At 47.3% G+C, this 9433-nt stretch overlaps 1 protein-coding gene across 5 annotated transcripts in view; it reads left to right on the forward strand.

The window, feature by feature from the left end:
- The window catches only part of mpripa (myosin phosphatase Rho interacting protein a), a 45634-nt gene extending 36327 nt beyond the window's left edge, over nt 1–9307 (forward strand). For 4 of the 5 annotated variants that reach the window (XM_084669864.1, XM_084669866.1, XM_084669867.1 and 1 more), the window contains 9 exons: nt 373–4236; nt 4907–5054; nt 5444–5549; nt 5659–5818; nt 5917–6024; nt 6125–6211; nt 6313–6475; nt 6588–6673; nt 7831–9307. In XM_084669864.1, coding sequence (XP_084525990.1) covers nt 373–4236; nt 4907–5054; nt 5444–5549; nt 5659–5818; nt 5917–6024; nt 6125–6211; nt 6313–6475; nt 6588–6673; nt 7831–7902 — 4794 coding nt within the window. In that variant the 3' untranslated portion in view covers nt 7903–9307. Of the gene's footprint in view, nt 1–372; nt 4237–4906; nt 5055–5443; nt 5550–5658; nt 5819–5916; nt 6025–6124; nt 6212–6312; nt 6476–6587; nt 6674–6863; nt 6914–7830 lie in introns of all 5 variants that reach the window. The other variant, XM_084669865.1, reaches the window with a different exon arrangement.
- The last annotated feature ends 126 nt before the right edge of the window (nt 9308–9433 follow it).

The raw sequence follows: 9433 nt of genomic DNA on the forward strand, positions 1-9433 counted from the left end.
CACAGTACAAATCTTTTTTCACTTGGTATTTATTTTGATTTTGTTGTGGGCACTTTGAGGCACCTGAGGTCATTCACTGCCAGCTTCACCATTAGTTCACCACACATTCACTCAGTTACATTTTTGTTATTCTTCATTATTTTGTTTACCTTCCCAGTCACCCTTGAAAAAGCACAGTGGAAAGCTAGGAAAAAAAGCTTAATAAAATTGAAAAGACATTAAACAATGTAAACTCTACTTTGAGATGGGAATGAAGTTCCCGGGTTTTTCCCCCCACTAGCCTCAGAGATGTGGTTCTCCGTATCTTTTGGGGTAAGTGAAAGACTATGTCACTAATCAAACTGTCTCATCGATCTTTTCAACTTCTCAAAGAGTGCCACAACACCCTCCTCCTCCTCTCCACAACGGGCACCATGGCAACACTTGCACAAGCTCAATCAAGACTTGCAGAGTGAGCTGGAGGCCCAGAAGCGCAAGCAAAACCTGGTGCAGCAGCAGGCTCAAATTCTGAGGAGAAGCTACACTGAAGCCCAGGATGCCATTGGACACCACGAGGCCGACATCCAAACCCTCCAGGCTAAGCTGAGCTCGGCCATGGCCGAGATCCTGTCCAGCGAGCAAGCCGTGGCTCGCATGCGGAACGAGCTCAAGCTGGAGCAGGAACGCTCCCGGGAGCAGGAGGAGGACTGGGGGCGCAGCGAGGCCACCCTCCGGGCCCAGCTGAGGGACAGTGAAGACAGGCTCCGCGAGGTGGAGGCCAGCCTCCTGGAGAGAAGCCAGGCCCTCCGGCACCTGGAGCACCAGCAGGCCCTGCAGAGGGACCACCTGAAGGAGGTGCAGAGGCTCCAGGAGAGGCTGCAGGAGGTGACCGCGCGCCTCAGCGCGACAGAGGAGGGCCAAGCGCTGAAGGAGGACCGCCTGCGCAAGGAACAGCTCTCCCTCCGGGAGCACCACGAAAGGGAGAGGCAGGTCCTCGTGCGGAGGCTGGCAGAGGTCGAGACCGGGAGGCAGGGATTGGAAGAGAAGCTGCTGGAGGCGGAGCAGCAGGTGGGGGCCTTGCTGAGGGGAAGACGCGGCTCCGGAGGGGTGGAAGGGCGGCAGGAGGTGCTGCGGCTGAAGGAGGAACTCTCCCAGAGGACGGACGTGGCGGAGACTCTGAGGGAGAGCGTCCGCCGGCTGGAGGAAGAGAAGGGCCAGCTTACCTGCCGCTGCCAGGAGCTACTCAACCAGATCTCCGAGGCCGACCGCGAGGTGACCAAGCTCCGGAGCCGGCTGGAGACGGAGGAGGCGGACTACTACACGCTGGAGCACTCCTACGAGAGGGTGTCCGAGGAGTTCCAGAAGATCAGCCGCGTGCTGAGAGAGAACGAGGAGGAGATCCGGCAGACGAAGGAAATGTACGAGAGGCTGGTGGAGCGCAAAGAGGAGGACCTGAAGGAAGCCCTCGTGAAGATGGCCGCCTTGGGCAGCAGCTTGGAGGAGACGGAACAGAAGCTGCACGCCAGGGAGAAGCTCCTCTCTCAGGTGGGTCAAGGCTGTCGAACTGAGCCCTGCAGTGCTGAAATAGACCTGCAGGCCAAGCTTGTGGTGGCGGAGGATCGCATTGCAGAGCTGGAGCAGCACCTCAGCGCCCTGCAGCTGGGCTACGCCAACCTTCGGATAGAACGGCAAAGGGACGAGGTGGTTCCCTACGCTCAGGAAACGACCAAGGAGAGCGACGCCACCTCCGCCTCCTCTTCGCTAATGAACACCGAGTCCCTCCAAACTTTCGGAACCGGGTCCGACGCAAAGACCTTTTCGGACTGCGAGGAGTCTCAAGCCAAGCGGCCGAGGATACGATTCTCCAGTATTTCGTGCCAAAAATACATTGCCTCCGAGGGTCTGGACATGAATCAGCCAGACAACCCCTCCTCTGAAATCTGCCAAGATGCCAGCCGTGAGATCGACGCAGGTTTCCCTCCTTCCGAGGAGAGCGCCAACTCCAGTGTTACATTCCAGTTTTGTAGTGACCCAGAGAAGTTCATCTCCATCATACACGCCCTGGAGAGCAAGCTGCTGGCTACCGAGGACAAGCTGAGGGACCTCACCCAGAAGCTGGAGCGACAGCAGGCCTCTCTACCGGCTGAGCTGCCGGAAGAACAAGACATGGGAGCAGAGCTCCAGGACATCAACACAAAGTTCCAGCATGACGAGGCATCACATGGTGCCTCTTCCATTTCAGCGTCCGGGTCTCAGATATGCGTCGCTAATAGCGAGTACGTCAAGGCCCTAGCCTGTGTGGAAACAAGCCGGGAGAAAGTCAACGTCATTCTCAGTCTTCATAGCCAAGGCAGGACAGACTCGCAGCTCAACGCCCTGTTAGAGATAGAGAATGAGTTGGTCAATGCAACGTTTTATATCAGACAAGGGGAAAAGACGTTGGAGGCACGTTCATCGGAGGTCCCACACAGTCAAACCCAAGAGACCCTTCAGTGTAGCGGCAAAGACTTGGATGAGGAAACCATGCATCTCTTTGCCAAAACTCTGTCCTTTGAGGCGATGGTTTTGAACAAGATGGCTTTAATGATAGGGAATCCAAAGTCGGACCTCTTGCAAGGTCTCAACGAGATATGTCAGGAGACTGAGAGCATCAGAAGAAGCGATGGGGATTGCTTGGCAATTGTGTATGCAGATGTCTTGACCAGGAAGTTGATGTTGGAGAGTGCCTTCTGGACAGAGGTGGATCAAATGGAACCTCACTGTCAGCGGATGCCAGGTGATGGCACAGATGTGGTCAGAACAACGGAGGAAAGCAGTTCAGTTGACGTGAACGATACTGTCATCTTTAACACCTGCTTGAAAGCTGAACTCGTGTACTCTGTTCAGAACCTGAAGCACTTGTATGAGGATAAGTTCAAAATGCTCAAAAGGGAATTAGCCCAGGCTCACAATAACTTGCAACAAAGGGAACTGACACTAAAAGAGATAATCAAAGCTTCTAATAATCCTGATTTGGAAAATGTAATTCATGAAGTTAGCTGTGGGTTAAACGTTGGTCAAGAGCAGGTTTTATCTGATAGTAGTCCTTCAGAACTTTCTCCCTACATGAAGCAGATTGAAATGGAAGAGGCCAAAGACATGGCGGAGGATCTTGTAGATAGACATTTAGCTGGAGAGGCGCCATATTGTAGTGTCAACTCTATCGAGTCTCTGCAAGTCAGCCAAGAGAACCTCGTTGCAGAACTAAGGAGACAGGCAGCCATCCTCCACAGATTTTCTGAACTGATGGAGAGTGGAGGCCACAATTCTGGCATAGCCAATGTCATTCGAACGCACACAGGGCACCGAACTACTCTCAGCTTGGCCAGTAGCTCCCTGTGCATGCGTGATGCCCTCATCCAGGCCCAGGTGGCCTATGTCGCCTGCAGGCTTCAAGCTGACCACCAGCGGGACTTGGTCCGTTGTCGACAAGCAGACCAAAACATGGACGCCCTGGTCCAAGAGCACGCCCGCAGCGTGAACGCCATCCGGGAGCGCTACGAGGCATCCCTGCAGGAGCAGAACCAGGGCTTCACCCGCACCGTGTCCACGCTCCAGGAGGAGAACCAGAGCCTGCGGGGAGAGGTCACCCAACGGATGGACCAGCTCTCCCAGCAGCGGGAGCAACTCGGCCTCCTGGAGGAACGCTTCCAGAGGGAGGCGGAGGAGCTGAGGCAGAGGCACCGTCTGGAGCTCAGCCAGGCAGGGCAGGGCCTGGCTTCCACCCAGCTGGCCCTGATGGAGACCACCGCCGACAGCCAGCGGAAGCTGGAGGTCCTGCTTGTTGACATGGACACCATGGAGGAGCGGCACGAGGGGCACGTGAGGAGACTGGAGGAGCAGTACCAGGGCAAGATCAGAGAACTGCAGCAGGTACACGACGAAGAGATCCAGAAACTCCATGCTTACTACATGGAGACGATCCGTTGCGTGCAAGAACGAGAAGGCAGTTCGACGCAAAACCGAGAGGGCGCTCGGACTGGAATCGTTGCCCTGCCCTCTGATCAAACGTGGCCGATGGAAGAAGAGGAGGAGGGTAAGGGGGAGGAGGGGGGTCAGGCCAGGAAGGAGCTGGACCCCATGATGATCCTGAAGGACAGAATCCAGGAGCTGGAGACCCAGATGAATACCATGAGGGACGAGCTAGAGCAAAAACACCTTGAAGGAGATGTGGCCAGCCTGAGAGAAAAATACCAGAGAGACTTTGAGAGTCTTAAGGTTTTTGAAAATTATTTCTTATTAGTGTAAATTTGTAGTCCTGTGGTATCGAGTTTAGTAGTAGAGCGATTGTGACTATTTAGTTGCTGTGGTCATTGAATCAAATCAAATTCTATCAAACTACATCTTTCCAATCAATTGCCTGAAGAATTAGAAAAAATTATTTCATATAGGTCCGGTGAGGACCAAAATCAAATTTTTGATTAATTTTTTCATGTAAAAAAAAATCTGATAAAATGACCATTTCAGCTTTGTAATCACTTTTTATATATGCCAGTGAACTAGATCAATCACACCTGTGCACTGGGCTAGACATTTCTAGATTGAACAGAGTACGTACATACACAATGTTTAAATGCCCAGCAGAACTCAACACTAGTACAGAATATATACTCCCCCAAAATATACATTCAGTTGTGGCCTTTTTAGAGACTCTTCTCTATGCTGATAACACTAACTAACCTAGCATGGCTTTTTATCACTATGCTTGCATGGCTTACTGCTTCAAATTTCTGAAATCCGTAGTGCACCTCATGCATAGTAGAATTCACAGCACAATAATGGCAACTGAAGCTCTCACCGTTAAATGATTACACCGTGAAACTGTACAGTGGAGACCTGCTTTCTATTCTTGGTCCGAAGACGACTCTGTTAACCCTTTCCACCCCAGGCCACGTGTGAGCGAGGCTTTGCTGCCATGGAAGAGACCCACCATAAGGTAATCGAGGACCTTCAGAGGCAGCACCAGAGGGAGCTGTCCCAGCTCCTGCAGGACAAAGAGAGGCTGTTGGCTGAGGAGACCGCTGCCACTATTGCTGGTAAACAGATATTTACATTTAGTCATTTAGCAGACGCTCTTATCCAGAGTGACTTAGTGAGTACAGAGACATTCCCCCCTGAGGCAAGTAGGGTGAAGTGCCCTTGCCCAAGGACACAACGTCATTCCGCACGACCAGGAATCGAACCGGCAACCTTCTGATTTAATAGCCCGATTTCCTTACCGCTCAGCCTTCTGACTCCCTAGTCATCTGTCTCCCTAGGGAGTTTCTGTTGTTGTTTCAAACACTGTAAATATCATACATGTTTAGAATTTGAAGATTAAATATTATATTATATTACAACCATAATTATTCATTCAAATGTTTATACAGTATATCCACTAGGTAGTATTTGCTGGTGTGGCTCTAACTGCAGATGTTTCCCCTAGCTATTGAAGCTATGAAGAATGCACATAAAGAGGACATGGAGAAGAACCAGCGGTCCCAGCTGAGCGGACTGAACTCTGACATTGACGAGCTGCGCTTACAATACGAGTACGTTCTCATTTGAACGGAGAGATGTCCCGTCCTCGTTCAAGGTGGATGTGTTATTCAAATATCTGTAGAACTCGTCTTAATTGGGCTTCTTCTTCTTCCACCCCAGGGAGGAGTTGCAGTCCATCCACAGGGAGCTGGAGGTGCTGTCGGAGCAGTACTCCCAGAAGTGCCTGGAGAACGCCCACCTGGCCCAGGCTCTGGAGGCAGAGAGGCAGGCCCTCCGCCAATGTCAGAGAGAGAACCAGGAGCTCAACGGACACAACCAGGTGGACACACGCACACTGAATCTGTTTCTCTCTCTCCCTTTCTCTTTATTTCTCTCCCTTTCACCCCAGCTGAACTTTGAACCCTGTGTTCTCCACAGGAGCTGAACAACCGTCTGACAGTGGAGATCACACGCATGCGCTCGTGCTTCACCGGGGAAATGGCCCTGTCGCCCCTCAGCAAGGGAAAGGACCTCTACGAGTTGGAGGTACAGTAACACACATGCATACACTACACACACACACACTACACACACACACACACTCATCACACTGCTTGTTCATAACTACTATCCATTTTATTTTCAGGTGTTGCTGCGAATCAAGGAGTCGGAAATCCAGTATCTTAAACAGGAAATTCATTCTCTAAAAGATGAACTTCAGTCTGCTTTACGAGTATGGAAAAGGACTTTGAAAATATACATTGTACATAAACAACTCTACTGTATTTACCATATTCTTCAACTTGACTCACAATCAGCTTTATCCTTGACCAGGACAAGAAATATGCCACAGACAAGTACAAGGACATCTACACTGAGCTAAGCATTGTGAAGGCCAAGGCTGACTGTGACATCACCAAGCTGAAGGAGAAACTATTGGCTGCCACAGAAGCCCTGGGGGATCAGAATGTTGATGGAGGTGTTGCCCCTGGATACGGTTGGTTGAATTCTCTGAAAATATTTTGTACATCTTGTCATGTTTTTGGAGACATAATCCTGCCAAGTTCATGCATATCCATTAATTGATGCATTATCGTTTGTCCATGCAGATATCATGAAATCAAAAAGTAATCCAGATTTTCTGAAGAAGGAGAGATCAACTCTCTCACGGCAGATCCGAGGAGTAAGGTCAAAGGTGAGAGACTGTTGCTGAGTAAAACGCCAGATGTCCATTCAGTGTTTAAATCAGTGTTCAATTGTTAGTCTCGCTCATTACGACCTATCGTGTGTATGTGTGTGTGCGTGTGTGTGCGTAAATTGTGTGCGTGTAGTGAATCACAAAATGTTTGTACAGTAAGTGTGCCCTTTGTCTCTTGCCCTGTCAGTCTGTGACTGAGCAGATGTCGTGGGATAGCTGACCACCCTTCCCTGTGATGTAGGTATATCCTGACCTAGTGAGCATGTCTAAGCTTCCCTGCATGACCCCCACCTGTAGCCCTCATCTCCTGTATTTCACCACAAGGCTGCTTATCTCATGAGGGAGTAGACTACCTTTACAGTGGAATTATGTGTGTGTGTGTTGAAGCTCTCTGAATGTGGACGTTTTCTATGTTTGGAGGAGTAAATGTTCCGTTCTGCTTCAGATGAAAAACAAGTCCTTATTCCGTTTTATTTTACCAGTTCGCTCGACGGTTTGTTAGTTAAATGATGTAGGTGCAGGGTGGACATTAATGACTCACAATTATGAAACATGCATAAACAGAATCCTCTCTCTTGTTACATTGTAGTGATGATTCCAGGACAGTGATTTTATTTTAAAACAAATCATGTTACCAACTCCCTAAGAGCAATGAGCATGTATTTATTTTTCCTTCTGTGTACAAGGATATCCATGGATTAATGCTGAGCATGTGCTTGCTAACGGAACTTGCATAGGGTACTATACGTCACACGACAAGGACTTTAGGAGAAAGGTTGTCTGCTGACGTGGAATAACCTCGTCTGTGAACGTGTCTGTTGATTTCTCAGTGTCTTTGTCACGTTGTGTCGTTCCATACAGTGTGTGTTTTGTGTTGTGTTTGTTTAGCCTCCTTACTAAAAACAGCTTGGGTGGTTTTCAACAAGTGCACTTTTGTTTTATTTACTGTGTGTCTGAATTCACGTGTAGTGGATGACATGACAGAGAGCAGTGTTTCCTACGGTCAACGTGGCCAAAGGAAAATGCTGTTTGTGGTGCTACCTTTATTAACAAATTGTATTAACTTAAACAGGAATTAGATTTATTTTCAAATGAGTTTGAGGTTGTGAAAGTTGCATTTTTTTTTACACATTCTATTCTTTTCTTTTTCTCAGAGTCTAAAAGAGGGACTGACGGTTCAGGAACGCATGAAGCTATTTGAGGCTAAAGATTCTAGAAAGATTTGAAACATTATTGTTATGAAGTTTCCTTCCCACAGAACACCCTTCACACAGTAAACGGACGCCCTCCGTGACCATGGCGACCGATTCACTGACCACAGCCGTGTGCTCCAACTTGTTAGTCTCCTCATGTATTTTGTTGTTTTTGAACTTTTATTCTCTTTTATTGCTTGTTTACATTTGTTTAATATATCCTGTGTAAATATTTTTGGCTACAGGTGTTATTATCAAGAATGGTCTTTGAAATGGTGGGAAACGTACACAGCGAAATGATCCGTATTTGTGGCTGTGTTGCTGTTCTGGGAACATTTATTCCTCATGACCTGATGTTTTGCCTTATCAGTCCCTTAATCCACTGAAATGCCAAAACAAATGGGTGTATACAGTATGAATAATATCTTTTTACCAATACGAATTCATTGAATATCTGCTGTAGTTGTTACACACACACAATTTGTATTTCTATTTTGATTTTTTTATTATTATGAGTGTCTGAGAAATGGGCAGCGGTGCCAGTTGACTTAACTACTGGATGATGTGGAAGAGTGATTTGCCCTAATCATGGTAACTGGGTAACTGCTGTACTGTAATGAACTATGGTGTGTTTGACATGGAAACAGAAAATGTGATGATGTGCTTAGCGTGATGATGTATGAGAGAATTTTATAACTTTATTATATGCGTGTTTGTGTGTGGTGGTAAGGGGAGTGGGGAAGGGGGTTGCACTTATCACTTGATTACTTGAGAAAACCGAGCATTGTTTTTTTGCCCACTTGGTGCACTGGTGTAGTGGCTTTTAGCCAACAGTACCGAGCAACCAAACTTCTGTCAAACGGTATCTAAAACATACTTACTCGCTACTGATACCAATATATTTTTTTTTTCTTCTCGAATGCATCAAGGAATTGAGATTGTCAACCATTAGCTGTTTTGGATTTTGTTTGAAAATTTTCTGCACCAAATAGTTGACACGTGTAGGATTTTGCATGATTGTGGTCATTTGAAATAGTGAATGATAAGTTCCTCTCCTTTTCATTCTTTTGTGTTGTATTTGAACAGATCCCACACTTATAAGCTTGCTTTGTCCTCTTGTGGTTTGGATTTAAGATTCTTTGTCCTCGTGATGATGGCTTTCCCTAAAGCACTTGGTCCAATACTCTGACCTCACATATATTGTTGTCTTTGTGCCTCAACTGAGTGAAGAAAACACACATCCACATGAACCTGTGCAGCTATGGAAACACTGTATAGTATTCAAAGCACGCCATGTAAATATTTGCCACAGGAAAGTTTTGTGCTGTTTTAATCTGTACCTTGCTTACTAGCTCAATATGAAAAATATAAATATATATATTAATATTTTTTATTTTCGTTTGAATGTACAATGTCAAATAAATGAATTATTTCTGAACCTTAGTGAACGTCTGTTTCTTGTTCACGTGAAGACTTTATAACTAATTTAGAGGCATTGACTGATCGACTGACATAAAATAACTAGAACGTAATGCAAATATGTCATACGTTTCATTGTGGTGTT

This window comes from Hypomesus nipponensis, chromosome 13 (assembly GCF_054491055.1).
Source record: "Hypomesus nipponensis isolate SF chromosome 13, ASM5449105v1, whole genome shotgun sequence".
NCBI classification, from domain to species: domain Eukaryota; kingdom Metazoa; phylum Chordata; class Actinopteri; order Osmeriformes; family Osmeridae; genus Hypomesus; species Hypomesus nipponensis.